This window comes from Pogonomyrmex barbatus, unplaced genomic scaffold, assembly GCF_055798465.1.
Source record: "Pogonomyrmex barbatus isolate J1 unplaced genomic scaffold, ASM5579846v1 scaffold17, whole genome shotgun sequence".
NCBI lineage: Eukaryota > Metazoa > Arthropoda > Insecta > Hymenoptera > Formicidae > Pogonomyrmex > Pogonomyrmex barbatus.
This window is the reverse complement of record NW_028297113.1, coordinates 1,445,081-1,461,464: the sequence shown is the minus strand read 5'-3', so window position 1 is coordinate 1,461,464 and position 16,384 is coordinate 1,445,081. Positions and strand designations below refer to the sequence as shown.

Below are 16,384 nucleotides of genomic sequence, written 5' to 3'. Positions count from 1 at the left end.
AGATGGTACTTGGTGCATTTTTGTCGGGAATCATACTGGTATTCTTGCTGGTTGGAACACTGCTCTTCAAGTATGGAAATGTATTTCGGCATCACATTGCAGTTACTCTATCTGTGCTGATAGCTTGGTATTTTTCTGTATTAATAATCTTCATACTACCTCTGGATGTTTCTTCGGTAATTATTTTTGTATATACATCAATAGTTTTTATTTGATTTTTGACTGTATTGACTACATTTTTCTTTCTTGGGAAAGGATAAAATAAATGAAAGAATGTCTTGCTTTTACAGACCGTATTCAGGCAGTGCGTAGAACAAAATATACACAACAGCACTAAGGATTTCAATAATACGACATCTACACCATTTGTCACATGCATAGATCCTTTGCCCAATGTGCCAGAGAATGTATTTCCAAATTTGTGGAGGGTAGTCTACTGGACGTCGCAATTCTTGACATGGTTAATACTCCCGTTGATGCAGTCTTATATAAAAGCAGGAGATTTTACTGTACGTGGAAAACTAAAGTCCGCGTTAATAGATAATGCTATATATTATGGCAGCTATCTGTTCATATGCGGTATACTCTTGATATACATTGCACTGAAGCCTGGTCTAGATCTTGATGGGTGAGCTTTGTTAAATTCTTATAGTATTATAGTAAAGTTTTATAGTATTAAAGTATTATAATAAAAAATAGTTGGATTATAACACAAATTTAAATTTTAAGATTTAAGTTAACCAAGTAGCAAAATGATGTTAAATGACGTCTTAATAATGTCTCTAATATTAATAAAATATTATTGAAACATCAATTAATGTCATCTTGTTATTTGAATTACTAATGTAAGAAGTAATTACGATGATTATTGTTTTAGGCAAAAATTGAAAGCCATAGCATCATCTGCGTCCAATACATGGGGTTTATTTTTATTGGTTTTATTGCTCGGTTATGCCCTCGTAGAAGTTCCTCGAGGATTATGGAATTCCAGCAAGCCTGGATATACTCTGAACTACAGCTATTTCAAGGTGGCGAAATTAAGTCTAGATAAGTGCGAAGCAGAAGAAACAGTGGACGATATACTCGAGGTACAAGATAAAATATATGAATATATTTATATTAACGTAAGAATTGTGCATAAGATCTTGTAACAAATGAATTGTTGTTTAGTCGCTGCAAATTGCAACAATATCCATTGGACCAGGTCATCCGTTCCATTACAATCTGGAAACAATCTTTCAAAAGATACCTGCTGAATTGAAGGACAGAATGAACAGACGACAATTACCTGATGACACTCCAACGGATGCACCTACTGAGAAATCTCTAATTCGTTTACACAGACAGGTTTTGTTAATAACAAATATACATTACAATATCACGACGCATTTGCACTTCTGCATGTTGCTGTTATTTTCATTTCAGACTATAAAAGCGTTGCAGACTTTACAGCGCATAGAGACTCAATGGGGCATTTTAGTGAGTAAAATATTTGATTTGGAAGACGTAGCGAAGAATCAAGTGAGTCATGACAGAAGATTCAAACAGTCTTTTCCTAAACATCGCTCGCTTCCATTTCGCATTATTTACAACCCTGTTGTTGGTGAGTAACGTTTCGTTATATTGTATTTTATTATCTTGGTGTCAATGAATATTTGTTTAATAATTTAATTTGTCTATAGTTTTGAATCGTTACATTGCAAATTAAAAATAACGGCATATGGATGACGACATGAACAATTTTTTGAATTTATATGTATAAATTAAAAAAAAGAAAATTAATAGGCATTTAAAATCCTGCTTGTCGATGTCATTTATTGTATCTTCTATTAATTTAATTTATGTTGTTTCGATTGTAATTGTAATTTTGTAATTAAAATTTTAGAATGGTACTGGAAATGTATCGTGAAGAATTACGTTTTGAAGGCAGCTGCAATTTGTGCCGGCTGCTTATCGGTGGCTGTAGTATGGTCGGAAGTAACATTTTTCAATAAGTCTCCTGTGTTATCTTTATTCGCTCAGTTTCTAAATTTAGCAAAGAGAAATTACGACTACTTTACGATAGAGGTAAAGATTTGTATTTTGTATTTTGCGTAATACATAAATTATTATCTGTATTTGATTTTCAGATGTTGTCTACATTGATTATCGCATATCTCTGCTATTGTGCTTACTCGACAGTCTTGAAGATACGAGTATTGAATCTCTATTATTTGGCACCTAATCATCAAACAAACGAGTACAGTCTGATATTCAGCGGTATGATGTTGTGTCGCTTAACTCCACCCATGTGTCTTAACTTTCTGGGACTTATTCACATGGATTCCCACATCATCAAAACTCATATCTTGGAAACGCATTATACACAAGTAATATTATTTAAATAATTTGCAAATTTTTTGCAATTTTATATTTTGTTTTTATGCACTGTTTTCCTTGTTTTCAGGTAATGGGTCATATGGATGTTATTTCTATAATATCTGATGGATTTAATGTATACTTTCCTATGGCAATCTTGGCATTCTGCTTAGCGACGTACTTTAGCATAGGCAGTAGATTGCTTTCTATGCTAGGCTTTCAGCAATTCCTCGATGATGACGAATTCACGACAGATCTCGTAGATGAGGGGAGAGAACTTATAAAAAGAGGTATTAATAAATCATTATACATTTTTAACACAGTATATACATCACGCAAAATAGTTTTATTACTTGGCTATGTTAATATTTCTGTTGGAAAAATAGAGAAATAACATTTTGTTATTGTAGAGAGACGCAAACGACAAAGAGCGGAAGATTCTATGTATAGACGACGCGAATTACAGGAAAGGTTCAATATTTCGGTAGGCTCAGGATCGCGTTACAGAACGTCTCGACAAAGCACAGATACTGGTATGTGTGATGAAAAATGTGGAAATAATGAAATATATTATATAAATTACAGTATCAATAACGTTATTCTTAACTATTCTCTAGTACGTCCGCTAAAACGAGATGAATCGATCGAGTCTGCGAGAGCAGGTTTGTTACACGATTTCGATCCCGCGGAGTATTATATCGGTATGACGTTCAGCGGAGAGAGTTATGGTGCGAATAATCAGTGTGACATAGAGAATCAAGGAGACATTGATTCGTACGACGCGAGTAACGTAAAGGCATTTTCCACGAGTACAAGTCGCGTGGGTCCTCCGCCCAGAGGACTATTTGATGATATCTAAAAAGGATAAATTGTATTTGCGAATGCAATTTAGGTGCTACCGTAGAATCTATATGAATTGGCTTTTAGGACTTTACACGACATATTTATATTGAGCGATGCGACGACTCGTTCATATAAAGTAGCGAATTTTATTAAATGAACCATGAAACATAAGGCTTCATGTGCCTGTAGCATTTTGAATCTGAGTACTAGAAGTACGAATTGTACCATTATGAGATATATTTATAATTTATCATGTACGAAAAACCTAAAAATGAAGAAGCATAGATTAAGTAGAAACGTCTTTTTTTTATAAGAATTGTGGCACGACGGATAGAATCAGTGATAGTGCAATAAACGTCCGAATTAGTATAAACATATTATGTGTATTATGTTTATTAGACAAATGTATTTTTATCTTTCGATTATTCTCTTCAGTTTTGTATAGTTTAACTTCTGTTAAAGCTAATAAATAATTTATATACGATTTTTTTAATTATATGTACCTGAAGTGATTCATTAATACCGAAATTTCTTAAATGGCATTTTTTCAATAGTTTAATCCATTTTTTGTAAATGATTTCAACTTATTGTAATATATTATGTAATATATATTGTAATATATTATTTTTTATGTATACATATATACACAAAAATGAGGACATAAAAGATTTCGTTGCATTTCGTTGTTTACGTTTAAAAGTTTATAAATTTTGTCCGTTCTAGTAATTTTAATTCTATTTCTATTACGATAGTTTGTAAAACTTCAGAGAGTGGGTAGAAATGGCATAAAAAGGAAAAAAATCAATTGATTAACGAATAAGAAAATTTAATATAAGAACAAGTCAGTATATAATAACAAAATATTAATCTCAATGTAAATATTCGCGATTGATTTAAAATATTGCAGTTTATGTTATGAAGGCATTTCAAAATAAATATAATTATAGTGAAACTTCTTGTGTCAATTAGAAGTTTTGTCAATTATTAATAATTTTTTTATAAATTCATGTTTCTTATACATTTTTTGTGTTATATATTCAGATAGATGCGCCCACAAGTTAAAATATTCATAGGATTTATTAAAAAATTTGAAAACTTTTTTTTTTTTTTTTTTTTTTTTTTTTTTTTTTTTTTTTTTTTTAGAAAAACGTGTTAAGTTATATCAAGTTCTATTGATTTTATAAATCTTTTATATATCAATGAATATATTCATATAAATAAGACGTCACTAAAATAATTCCTACATTTCTAGCATTGTGAGTGAAATTAATAATAGGAACTATTAAACATTTGATATATTAATAGATGACAACGCGTGAAGAGATTAAATTTTCGAAATTAGTTCGAATGCGTGTCTCGAATAACATTTTTTAATAAATTTCAATAAAGCTATCTTAGCTATCTGAAATGGCTATATTGCTCTCTAGACTTTAAAGGCATATACAAAATATATTCATGATAATTTACGATTACTATGCGAGCTTGTTAAAATTGTATATCCGTTACATATGTAATTTGATAGAGATAAAAATGATTCGCTCGTAACGAATGCGAATTTATTAATTAAGATAACAATTTATATGCCACGGAACATTTTTTTTGTCATTAATGGAACGATTAATTGCTTAACACTGGACATAAAATATATGCATGTAACGACAAAACCATGCGTATGTTTGATTTTGATCATTCATTAAATATTTTGACACTTCGTAACAAATGTAACGTAAAATTAATGACAATAAATGTAATATCCGAAAATGATTAAATCTCCCAAATATTTTACCAATCTCACAAGTTTAATAAACAACCACTTTAGGTAAAATAAACGATGTAAAACGTGATGCTTGTGAGAATAAGAAATGATAATATGTAGGCCAGTATTATTCTGATAATTTTTATACGTTCCGATCGTAAAACTCGATTCTTAGTATTTTCTTGATGTTCAGAAACTGCTAGTTCCGGCATTAACAGTAATGGTTCTAGCAATAATAAGCTTGACCTATTCCCCCGACGTTCATCAATATGGCTCTCTCTTGATCGTTTCTGATAAATCATCGGCTCTTGTGAATCATTGTTATGGCTAATGTTTCTCGTACAAGCTATCAAGGTATTACGTTCGCGACAAAATATCATGGGCGTATAACCGACTTTTGATATTCTCACGTGATAATTATTTATGTATCGATGATATAACTGAGTATTCACTATGGGGTTGCAATAAGTGCGATTTATAACATGAATGCTCGGCTTTAACAGCGATTGTAGATCGAATATGTCTTGAGGCCAGCAGTGAGAATAAAATATACCCGCGGAGTTGGTTTTTACATAACTGTAAACCAGCATGCAATCCTGATTTCGATCGTGCGAATAGAAAATATCGTTGGAATCTTCGTACGGGTATTTGAAACACGAAACATCGTCGCGTTGACACAGGACCACTTCTATTGCTAGCAACGATTTTTTCATGTATATCAGACGATCAGTATACACCGGACTGCTCTTCATTTTCGCACATTCTCTACAAATTGCATGCCGCGGCAGAAAAAGCGTGTCTATCAAGGTCTTCGCCGTGGCAGGGCTATATTTTTCATAGTAATCTCGAATGTCGTGCTCGTTCAAACTATTGCGTGGCTTTTTAATCATTTTAACTTCTTCGTAAACGTGTTCAATGTTCGACAGAGCTAGAACACTGGCTTCTTTTTCTTTATTGTTCGCCATCATTGTCTGCTGTTGATTGTAGCTTTCAGTTTTCCATTGATCATCAAAACGCGCTTCAGCATCCGGTAGAATCTCTGTTGAATTATATCGACTATCATTTGTGTTATCGCATTTAATCGCAGAGATCAATCTTTTCTCGGTAGCGATCGAAGTATTATTTCCTATAGATGTATTATCAGCAGCGACTACAGATTTACGGATTTGCGTGTTTGTTATGTCTATGTGTGAAATATGATATGCGTGTGTTTCTGATGTGTGTGGTGATGTTCTGGTGATTTCTCTAGTGAGAAGGCTTACATTCGTGTTATTTGTTTTATTTTTTCCGCTATATCTTGCCTCTAATTTTAATTGCTCTAAGTGTAATTGCTGGTGGTGAACACACGCAAAATGACATCAATTTCTAGATCTCCTCTCAGATTGCAATTCCTGTTTGATCTTCTGCAAATCGTAGAGTACCTAAATTCCAAAATACAGAGATGCTAAATGACAGTGTTTCGTGCAAATAACATTTTAAAATAACGATTCGTAAATAATAATATTTGTTTTTGAGAAATCTCGAAAATTGATTCGCTTTAAACACGAACCTCTAATATAACTGAAGCACTCCATGCTTGAGTGCGACAGCTATCCTTGCAATAAGAGCCATCCTTGTTGGTAAGCTCGGGAAGGCCTCTCCAATGATTAGTAGATGCTTCGATAAGATGACGTGAAATGATAGCTTCGGTCGATTCAATTATACAATTTAATTTATCCTTATCATCGATTAATGATGCAAAGTGCAAACGCGCTCGTAAGAAAAATCCCATTGGCCAAATCCATTCCTAGAAAGATATTAAAATATATATTTCAGAATATATTCAGAATATATATATATATATGAATAACTAATTTATTTCAATCTTTATATATTTCGTAAGACGAATATGTAATTATGAAATTATGTAATGAAGAATACTTACAGGTCCCTGATGATAATTCCATCCGTGCGCTACTTTAGTATCAGTGCTGTCATTGGAATTGTCGTAATATCCGTTATAAGCCCAATCTGCAGGATCTAGCGTCTTCATTCCAAGCGGGCCTAGGAGTATTTCCTCCGCTTTCTTCAACGCTGTCCACGCGTGATGAGGATTAAATAATTCCGGAGCCTATTTATAGATCGTTACATTATGGATTTGTTGTATCGGAAATATTTCTCTTCTATGACTTTGCAGAATATTTTAAAAATTACGCCAATGATAATACTTACAACTACCATAGCGATGGGGAAGTTAGGCCGCAATTGATAATCCGCCCATTCCTGCGTCGCTCCATGGCTGTCCTTGAATATGCCTCGTCGATGAATCAGATTGGGTTTCAACTCGTTCTGTGTCGGGATTTCATTTACGTAGAAGTATTTCTCGAAATTTGCTTGAATTCTGTCAGCCCACTGTTTATAACTCCAAGTTATTGTGTTACCTATAGTAATTATAATCAGAATGCGTGGTTGATTATATCTAAACAAATAATGTACTCGATAGTCTTACCGTCGCGATTTTTCCGTTGAACGCTACCATACGGAAAAAGATTTTGCTTATACAATTCAGCCAGAAAACTCAGGACGCATTTGCTGAGTCCGACTAATTCGACAGCGGAACCGTCTCTAGGAGTGGCCGGTTTGCCTTTATTACCAGCTTTCTCGGAAGATCCCATCTTGTCCATCCAAGTGCCACAATTAGCTTCATTACCACCGAACACAAAACCAGTCTCGGGGTGTATGCCGATTTGATTATTAAATCCACGATCAGTCATGTGTTCGTCGATCTGTCTTCCGGCGTTTCTTTCTCTGAAGCACAGACCTTGAAAATGTACCAAGAGTGCTTCCTGCATTACTTCGTGTAGTGGTTGATCCTGAAATCCATTTATATGACATTTATATGTAGCTTTCAATTTAAATTAGATAAATTAGATATATTAATTAAATTTAAATAAATAAATCAGTTGATTTTTAGAACATACATGTTGACCCGCCGGCAAAGCTGGTGAGTCATCAGTCGGATATAATCTTGAAACTTTATCGGATAGGATGTTTAAACCGTCCGGAACTTCTTCGACGTAACATTTTATGGTATAAAGCCACCACCATACAGCATCGCGGCAATTATATCTGTTACAGAATAAAATCGATAATAAAACTAAGATTAAAAATGTCTAAAGCGCTATTCTAAAAATGTATATGCTTTAAAAGATATTTTGTACCTTGCATTGCTTCCTTTATCGAGTAGATTAGGTATCAAACCATGACGCAAGGTACCAGCGAATCCAAGGATTATGAATCTCGCTTCAACGTGTCTGCCCGTCAAAAGCAATAGTCCTCTTAAAGCAATAAAGGTATCCCTACCCCAATTTCTCATGTAACCCGTAGTGAAATGCGGCAAGCCGGCCGATAATGTTAAACACATTTGCTTAGCCACGCCATCGTGAATTTTGGTTTTCGGCTTAGGTGGATTGAGATTCGGCGACAAATCCGGCAATTGCGACGATTTTATTATACCGCCCATTTGTATCGAGACCAAGCTCAATAATTTAACAAACGTAGTTCCATTCTTTACAAAGCTAAAATAATAATAGATGGCAGGTAATACATTAATATATAATTATTTATTGAATATTCTAATTTTCAAACATAATAAAAATCGGAGAACTTATAATTTTCTTCTAACGAGTCAATATTTATCTTGGTGCTTACTTTGACATTAAACTGTTGCAGTGATCTAAAAGAATCATATAAACGTTCACAATTATAACATCAAAATAACACGGAACAAGATATCTCGGGATTAACTTGAATGGTTCCATTGCTTGTTCTAGCCACATTCCAAGTGGTTTAGTACCGTCATCCTCTTTTAGACGCTGCCACACGTAATCTGACAATTTTTTAAATTTCGTTTTTATCAGAGATGTTAATATTGTCCTTTATCATTATTTCTTAGAAGTGCTTTGATATATTACCTATCAACCAATTACCCTGTCTAAGATTAACGCATAGGGGATGTCCTAGATCATTATTTGGACGAATGTCAGCCAATAAGGATATAACACCTGATTTGAAAATGAAGTGCTTATTAAACGACAACAAGATACAAAGATGCAACTCGTACCAATATATATTGATATATTGAGTCGCAATTAAAATAATATATAAAATTGAAATATATTTTATGTATCTAATTAAATATTGCAATTTGTCACCTTGCAATCCGGCATATACAAAAGGTCCATATCCCGGTACATTGTATACCCCAATTTTGCTTTGAGTTTCGTCACGTTCCTCTTGATCGCACCTATATAACGCTTTATTTAAATCTGAAAAGTCCATGCGAGAGACTATATCGTGTAAATCTGATCTCTCATTTGAAGTAATTTCCGAAATAGTATTTTGAAGTTTCATCAAAGCAGGAACTATATTCGCGTGAAGGGCCACTCTAAAATTATAATATTCATGTTATCAGAGATATCGCAATTTCGGGAACAAGAATTTGCAATTTATACCGTATAGCTATAACGAAACCAGGTTGAAAGTCCACAAAATTAAGCTGTGTAATTTTGGGATCGCCGGAATCAACTTTTTCGATCATTGTAGAATCGCAGCATTGTATGTGTTGTTTAAGATTTAATGTGTATTCAGATAATCCATTTATGACATTTTCGTCCTTCGTATATTTTTCAGGTAAAAGGTAACGTTTTTTGCCATTTCTGCAAAATGACATCGATAAGTAAATCTGTAAGTCTTCGTCTTAAAGAATGTTAATGTTGATAATCACTTACATGATATTAATATGTGAGAGCGACGCTTCTAAAATAATTTCTTCTACTATGCCTTCCACTCTTAAAGGTTTCACGTGCCTTCTCAAATCATGAGCGTTAGGGTCAGGGTGATTAAATGCCGTGAATGCGACTAGAACTACACTTTCATGAGTAGTCGGCGAGTGTCTTGTTACAGCTACTATGTCAGTATCTATTTGATCGACAAATACCTATAAATCAATAAAATGAATGTTAAACAATATTATTAATAAACATTGACTACATAAAAATATGAAAAATGGACGAACATACTTGCGAAAATTCTTGTTGACCGAGCGCATAATGTAGATCATTCAATGCTTTCTTAGCTGCAATTATACCACTTTTTGAATTAATAAACTTAACATCGTCCAATAAATCATTATCTGTCCAGGAAGTATACTGCCTTTTCTCATCTACTACGTGTATCTAAGAAAAAAATAAAATTTTGTAAATATATAGGATAAAAGAGTATACAAAGATTTAGATTCGCTCTATGAGCTTACATGATGAGATACTAATTCATCATATCCGCGATTACTGCCGCTGGCGCAGCATGCCATTGATACGAGCGCGGCGCTTGGGAGTAGATCAAAGGTACTCCGTTTCTCTACTGGACTAGGATTGTCGTGAGTCACATCTAGAAACAGAGCGTGAGCGATGCTTGGCACTAATGGACGTTTTCGTGACTGCAGGAATGCTCCAACTGGTTCCCCTCCGTATCGATACACTAATCTCCCTTGTTCATGGCTATCCCATGCAGACATTGCTTCTACAATATAAAACACACACATACACACACACAAACACACACATCATATATATATATATATATATTTAACAAATTACGTCAAGAATATTAAGTAGACAACAATTTTTGAAAGAATGACAACCTCTAATTAAGGATGTAATGCCAAGACGATTTACAAAAATATTATCCTTTTGATCAGAGTTGGTGAACAATTCTGCGACAACATAGAGATCCGGACGAACCCGTCGTGCAGCGTCTAGCATATACTACAAGAATTGTGTATTTTAATATGCTATATGATATTAATGTTTACAATTACGTAAATACCTCAGCGACGGGTATTGGTGTGGAATGGCAATTGTCTAATCGAACACCATCGAATATCTGTGCCGTTTGTTCTACATAAGCCGTCATGTGCTGCCATAAAAAAGGACAATCCTCTGGTTTTTGTCCATATCTATGACAATTACGTTAATGTAATACTTTATATATTTTATTTTTCATTGATAATTTATTATAAATAATATTTAAATATTTTACCTGAGTTTTACGCTATCTCCCCAAGCAATAAGTTCTCTTCGAATGTACACGTTGGAATCAGGCTCCGCGAAATTTTTCAAGGGATCGCCGTTCATGACCCAACCATTGTGAGCCATGAGATAACATCCGTTATCTGAGTACATTATGCTTTCTCGTTCTGTTAAAGATTTAGGTGCTCCATAATCGGTGAAATATCTATAGAATGTAAATTTAAATTTATCATACTAAGGGATCCAAGGATCCTCATAAATATTATGATAATGCATTTACAAATTTTAGTAAAATTACCTAGGAACAAGAGGGTTCTTTTCGCTAATTTCCTTAATCCTTGGACCATCGTATTGTATTCTGAAATATCTTATATTAGCAATAGAATTCTCGACGGCGGCATTCAGATGATTCCGTACGTCGTTCATAATAGCTTCGTTGAGTTCTTGTAATTTATTCTTCAAGTCTTCTGCACATCGTTTCAGACGAGTCTCCTCATCAAAACAATCAGCTCTGTATAAAGTAAAATAATTATGCACAAACATCTATAAGTGTGGACGTAGAAAATATATAGTGCGTGATGCATTATTGTATCAACCTGTACCTGTACGTATTATATTTTTTCAAGGCAAGCTGCATATTTATAGTTGATTTTAATCGGCGGTAAGCGGGATCTTGAATCACCGCAATGTCTTTGATTGCTGTATTGTTCACGTCTTGTGGCATTTCGTTGCGTGCCAAACTTAAGAATTCCGCAACAATTTCATTGACATCGACAATATACATCTCATGTATGTTTACAAGCGGCAAGAAGTGTGTATGAAGAGCGTGACGAATCGCCTGAAATATGTTTGATTGACGCGAGTTACATTGAATGGAAACATACAGGAACGAAGAATGAAATTTCAATCGTATGGAAAATAATGTCTAACTTACATTTAGATGATCCTCGGTCTCGATTACAGTGGGAATTCCTTTAAACTCCCATTCTCCGGAGGCTACTTGCATTGTTAATTCAAACAATACTGCATCCAAGATGTACGCTGGACGCATATGAGGGCTGTTGATGCAATTATACGTGCATTCCGGATGAGAAATCAGAAAAGGACTTTCGTTCGCCGTATGATTCAAAACAATATCACAAATACTCAACATCTGTAATAGACAAGATAATCAAAGATTACACCATAAAGAAATATGGATTTTCTTTTCTTAGTTTTGATAAACGATAATTTACCTTCCACTCAGTTCGCATTTTGTTTATAAACATTTCGATATCATAATAAGTAATTGTCTTATTATTGTCATTAAAAACGGGATTGAGCTTAGTCTGATCTTTCAGACTGTATGACGATTTCGAATGTCCCAGTTCCTAAAACGTTAAATTCATTTTATTGCAAGCATTGTATTCTTGTGTCATATCATTATAATAATAATTACGGGAGTATTACCTGTATTGGCGTAAAGTGAACTGCATTATATCCAGAATTCCGTGTTACTAATAATTTACTTTCCCACATAGAAAATGGTCCTAAACACTTTGCCAGAACCGTTTGCATTTGGATGCAATCTAGAGGTAGTTTCTCTCCATCTTCACCTACTTTTAACTCAGGATCGACTAGCAAATACCCGGATGCAACAGGCTTTATATCTCCCTCAATTCTGCAAAGCATTGACGTGCCGTTTCTTTACCGAGAAGTAAAATCTTAATATTACGTGCAAAATTTTACTTACTGATCGGTGACGTAATAATGGAATGACCCGGCCAAAGTTAAATGTATACTCGCCGTTTCGTCAACCCATTGCAACTGATAATAACTGTGCCTTTCGAATTTCTTGTCGGCCGACAACGGATGATTTATAAAGACATCAAGCGTTTTTCCGAGAAGGGAAGCTCCAAGTCGAAACTCAACTATCCAACCTACGAGGAATATACAAAATTATTTATGGTAAAAATATGTCGCAAAAAAAAAAAAAAAAAAAAAAGAAACATGTCGAAACGCAGTTTAGCAAGGGTAACAGAATTTGCAACAGGAGGAGCAAAATTTCTTTTCAAAAACCTTTTTTCAATCTATACAATATCCCATCCAGATGTTCCCCATCATTCACAGTCAGAACCCTTATCTGCTCATCGGTGGAGCGTGATAATGACGAGTGTCGGTGCATGCTTTCAATTATTCTCTGAAAAACACGAAAAAAGTTTCTATATTAAAAATATAACCGGCATCACTACGCTTTGAATCACTACGAACTAAATACGTCTACGAGAGATGTTAGAAATGGAATATTTTCACCAGGTTCCAGGAGAGCAGATTCGCTGGGGGTTTCCGAAGGGACGGTACTCACGCCTCAAGCGTAAGAACCGGATATGTACTTAGCCGGCAGGGTATAAGCCTTAATATAAGTTATCGGCATAAAGCGGTTAGCAAGCGTATATGATATTACGTTACGGTGTTTCTGCTGTGCGAGCACATATAAAAGCGACAGCTATTCTTACCCTAAACATGCTAGGATTACAATACCACCGGCAACCGCTTTTTGCCATAAGACTTGCCCCGCTGACTCTAATGAATACGGCACAAACGTATCTCCCATTGCCATCGAACGTTTCTATCGCTAATGCTTTTTTTTACCAAATTTTTTTACAGTTCTCGTTAATCCTTTGCGCATTGTACATGTACGCTAGAACTTACAATATTCAATGCTTCATCGAGCCATTTATGGATAAGCTGCAGGATGCATCTAAAAATCCTTAAGAGCATTTTTCTCATAATGCAAAAGAAGCGTTTTATTCTTCGGGCCATTGTCAATGTGAGTAAACTTGATTGCACGCTTTTAACTCATCGACAAAATGGAAAATTTGTTAGAGAAACGATACTGCTGCGCCTGCCGACATTTTATTATATGTAAGCAAAATCCTTTAAGCGTGCCTACCTATAACAGATGTATTAAATTAAAGATATAAAACGTAAATCATATTTTACGTGCGTTTTAAGACAGGGAACTTTCGATATTATGTAATAATTTTTAAAAACCGGATATTTCAATTAGAAAAATAAAATTTCAATATTACCATATTTTTCGCGATACATACAATATTGTTCCATAATTTAATTTAATTTTTAACAAAAGGAAATAGTGAAATACTTACATCGCGCATATATTTTATGAATATTAAATATTATATTTTTATTGTACATATATACAAACACACATTATAGTAACAAGCAAATAATCTTTATTAATTTTTCGTTAACAATTATTATTTTAATTTATACATACACGTTTTGTAAAAGTGTATCATTACGCAATTATACAATTACTGTTCTACGTATCACGCACTTTATTTTTCACATATAAAAAAAGAGATTTTTATTTGCATAAAAAGCTTGCAATAAGGCTTAATTAATAAATTCTAAGACTAATAAATTCTTGTAAGATTTAATATCCATTTCTTTACCAATATAAATTTAATCTTTAATTTCGGTTTAATTTACTTTTTTTCAGTTCTAGGAATTAAAAAAAAAAAAAAAAAATAAAGAACAATGATTATGAACAGAGATAAAATTAAGACATTAGTGGAAACAGCATAAGAAAGTGGATGAGGGGTGTTATCCAACAAATGCAAAATATGGTATACAAAAATGACATAGAACAGACGGCTACATACAATATGTAATGACATAATTGTACACGATAACAATAACGTGTTAGGCTAATTATTCTCCATGCACGACGAAGATTGGCGATGGAAAAAATGCGCGAATGCGTACGATCACACAAACTGAAAGATCCGACATCCGACATTTTCCACACGCGTATACATAATTGAAATTTGAATGATTGACGAGCGCAACACGTGAATACACATACACATACAAACGCATGCAGTGGAGGCAATTGTTCCGAGGGCACAATTCTTCCACGCGTTAACACGAACGTATCTCTCTCTCTCTCTGCTTCTCTATCTGTGAACGTCGGCGACGGAATACAAAATGATATCGCGTAACACGGTATGAAACCGGGCTCTTGTACTCGAACGATCAGGCAGGAAGAGCCTGGCACGCAAGTTGACCTCTACTCTACGAAAGACGGGGCTGAAGGTCAACAAACAAGCGTGGCGGCGGAGGGGAGATCAGATGAAGCGGGGTGGCGGGAGACGGCGGATTTTGTATCACAGAATCGCGATGCTTATTGGCTCGGCGTTTTTCGCCGGCAGCCAACTTCAGAGTGTTTCATCTCCCGTGTTCCCGCTAATCGCGAATTGCATCGATTTCACTTTTTCATAATAAGGTCACGGTTCGGGAGAAAAGATGTATGATGATACTCTTCTTCGTATTCCTTCGAGAGAGAACGATTTCTTATTTAGATAATTTTTCGTTGTTAAAAGAGAGAAAGAGAGAGAGAGAGGCTTTTGACTCACGCGATCGATTTAAAAGGCCCACCTCGGCGGGAAAATTTGAAATTAAATTCATCGAAGATATACCAAGTAGACTACGTTCGAAAACACCACCCGAATGTTTAACAATCGATGAACAACAAGGATAAAACAATACACTCGGGAATCACTTGGGTGGTGCTTCCGAACGTAGTAGTAATGTCGTATTTTTGTTTTTCTGCCTTGAAACGCACAAAGACGCGGTGATGATGATGATAAGAAATATAAACAATGACTGTTTGCACGAATGTGTTAAATAGTAAAATAAAAAAAAAAAATACATGAAAGTCGACGCGTGATTACAAGCGTGTTACATACTTCCGATGCTGCGGTTATCGAAAAAAGAAGAAAAAAAGAAGAAAAAAAGAAGAATACATTCGTCCTTGGGGAGTTTCCATTATTACAAGTGAAGGTCGGAGGTCGTTTTCCTGAACTCTCGCGGAACTTTTTCTATCCCTTTCGACCGCGCGTCTTGAAAATATCGTAATCACACCGCGCGGCGATTGCGCATGTCGCTTGCTTATCGCTCTCGCGAGTGCAACTGTAATCGGTTGACACTCTAACCTCAACCTAGCGGTTTTGCAACCGCGCGCAGCATCGTTCATTTTCGAGCGAACTCCGATTACGCGAGACTCCAGTCTCGGCGAGAGATCGACAAGCGTTCGTTCGACAGGAGGTTTCATTGAGATGTTTTCGAGAACATCGTAACGACCTCCCACGTTTCCAACATGCTGATTTACCAATTGGTGACGACTGACGACGATTCTCTTCTCGCACACGGCGCGTTCACAGATTTATCTTAATACAAATTCGCGATTGTCGTTTTCGTGTCACTCGGCGGGCGCGACTGTCATAAAGAGAGAAAGAAAAAGGAGAGAGAGAGAGAGAGAGAGCATCGCGAAGGACATCGCGAAGTATCGCTC

The 16,384-nt window shown here is 34.9% G+C and overlaps 3 protein-coding genes across 13 annotated transcripts; 1 reads left to right on the top strand and 2 right to left on the bottom strand.

The window, feature by feature from the left end:
• The first annotated feature begins 2 nt into the window (after positions 1-2).
• LOC105431022 (LMBR1 domain-containing protein 2 homolog) lies at positions 3-3,685 on the top strand. 2 transcript variants are annotated; one of them, XM_011644928.3, is made up of 10 exons: positions 3-176; positions 291-628; positions 878-1,088; positions 1,171-1,347; positions 1,426-1,603; positions 1,886-2,067; positions 2,130-2,369; positions 2,447-2,648; positions 2,769-2,891; positions 2,976-3,685. In XM_011644928.3, the coding sequence occupies exons 1-10, from the start codon at positions 3-5 to the stop codon at positions 3,215-3,217; spliced, it is 2,067 nt and encodes a 688-aa protein (XP_011643230.2). In that variant the 3' UTR covers positions 3,218-3,685. The 2 variants fall into 2 exon arrangements, with proteins under 2 accessions (XP_011643230.2, XP_011643229.2); XM_011644927.3 differs by having other exon boundaries at positions 2,769-3,685.
• A 325-nt stretch (positions 3,686-4,010) lies between these two features.
• Positions 4,011-6,315, bottom strand: LOC148937058 (uncharacterized; the record flags this gene model as incomplete). The annotated part of the gene is made up of 1 exon (XM_089074414.1): positions 4,011-6,315. A coding segment is annotated over one exon (1,299 nt), but the record flags the coding sequence as incomplete, so codon positions are not given.
• LOC105431025 (glycogen debranching enzyme) lies at positions 6,221-16,374 on the bottom strand. Of its 10 annotated transcripts, none has more exons than XM_089074474.1 (26): positions 16,202-16,374; positions 13,717-13,957; positions 13,084-13,204; positions 12,758-12,944; positions 12,475-12,685; positions 12,261-12,395; positions 11,960-12,178; positions 11,628-11,863; positions 11,324-11,536; positions 11,036-11,230; positions 10,823-10,952; positions 10,638-10,761; positions 10,251-10,516; positions 10,018-10,173; positions 9,727-9,935; positions 9,451-9,654; positions 9,151-9,383; positions 8,911-9,000; positions 8,648-8,825; positions 8,158-8,514; positions 7,918-8,065; positions 7,446-7,809; positions 7,169-7,377; positions 6,882-7,067; positions 6,507-6,743; positions 6,221-6,378 (listed from the first exon to the last, which is right to left on the bottom strand). In XM_089074474.1, exons 2-26 carry the CDS (start codon positions 13,825-13,827, stop codon positions 6,316-6,318), a joined length of 4,782 nt encoding a protein of 1,593 aa, XP_088930600.1. In that variant the 5' UTR covers positions 13,828-13,957; positions 16,202-16,374; the 3' UTR covers positions 6,221-6,315. The 10 variants fall into 10 exon arrangements, with proteins under 10 accessions (XP_088930600.1, XP_088930598.1, XP_088930596.1 ...); XM_089074472.1 differs by lacking the exon at positions 16,202-16,374 and adding an exon at positions 14,897-15,757; XM_089074470.1 differs by lacking the exon at positions 16,202-16,374 and adding an exon at positions 14,903-15,757.
• Between the last annotated feature and the right edge of the window lie 10 nt (positions 16,375-16,384).